Below are 1,192 nucleotides of genomic sequence, written 5' to 3'. Positions count from 1 at the left end.
TATCCCCTATCCTAGCACTCACCATCCCATATAGTGTTGTCGAGTGCCATCGAGTTGATTTCAACTCATAGTAACCCCATGTGACTGAGCAGAACTGTCCTATAGGGTTTTCTAGGCTGCAGTCTTCATGGAGCAGATCGCCAGGGCTTTCTCCCATGGAGCCATGGTGGTTCGAACTACCAACCTTTCGGTTTGTAGCTGAGCACTGAGCTATTGTGCCACCAGGTCACTACAAGTCAGAATCAACTCGACAACAACAGATTTATGCCATATACTAATGGTTATTAGTTGTTTATCTTCCCCTCTGGACTGTGAGCTTTAAGAGGGTGTTATGGATTGAATTGTGTACCCCAAAATATGTAGAAATCTTATTCCCTGTACCTGTAAATATGACCCTGTTTGGAAATCGGAGTTTCTTTTATCACGTGAATGAGGTCATAACCAGAGTAGGGTGTTCCTAAACCTAATCACTTCTGAGTTATAAAAAGAGCAAAACCAACACAGAGACACACACAAGGGGAGCCAGCTGCTGAGGAATGCCAAGGACTGTCACAGCTGCTGGATGTTGAAACAGACGAAGAAGGACCTCCCCCAGAGCCACATCCTGAATCCAGACTTCTAGCCTCCAGGACTGGGAGAAAACACATTTCTGTTCTTTAAAGCCACCCGTTTGTGGTCTTTTTCTTACAGTAGCAATAGGAAACTAAGAAAGAGGGTGAGAACTATGTCTGGGTTTTGTTCTTGGTTTTCCATTGTCACAATCCCTGTATCCTTCAAGAGCCTCGCCCGAAACAGGCCAGCATTCAGTGAGGGAATGGCCAAGGGAGCAAGAGCCTGAGGGTTGGCCTGGAAATGGATGTGTGCCTGCAGACCTCCGCCAACTGGCTGCCTGGTGCTGTTCAGAACTCGCCAGCACTGCACGGAGAGCAACAGGCACTATCGGCCAGGCTCGCACTCTGATCCACACGTGCCCTGATGGAAGCAAAGGGGCTTCTCTCCCACCCTGAGTCTCCAATAAAAATCTTTAACATTCTTACGCTGTTGCAATGACAACGGAGTCCAGCCAGTTCCATGGATCTCGAAGGAAAGAAAACTCATCCAGAATAAAGCCTCTTGCCAATATTTTTATCAAAGCTTCAAAAATATAGATCCCAGTGAAGACGTACCTACAAAACAAACCATTCAGAACAAG

At 46.6% G+C, this 1,192-nt stretch overlaps 1 protein-coding gene across 1 annotated transcript in view; it reads right to left on the bottom strand.

Moving 5' to 3' along the window:
- LOC101361866 (sodium channel protein type 11 subunit alpha) overlaps positions 1-1,192 on the bottom strand; it is a 170,432-nt gene that overhangs the window by 68,522 nt on the left and 100,718 nt on the right. Inside the window, exon 2 of the mRNA XM_012555812.1 lies at positions 1,038-1,166. Coding sequence (XP_012411266.1) covers positions 1,038-1,166 — 129 coding nt within the window. The remainder of the gene's footprint in view (positions 1-1,037; positions 1,167-1,192) is intronic.

The sequence above is a fragment of the Trichechus manatus genome, unplaced genomic scaffold (genome assembly GCF_000243295.1).
Source record: "Trichechus manatus latirostris isolate Lorelei unplaced genomic scaffold, TriManLat1.0 scaffold00049, whole genome shotgun sequence".
NCBI classification, from domain to species: Eukaryota; Metazoa; Chordata; class Mammalia; order Sirenia; family Trichechidae; genus Trichechus; species Trichechus manatus.
This window is presented reverse-complemented; position numbering and strand designations above follow the sequence as displayed.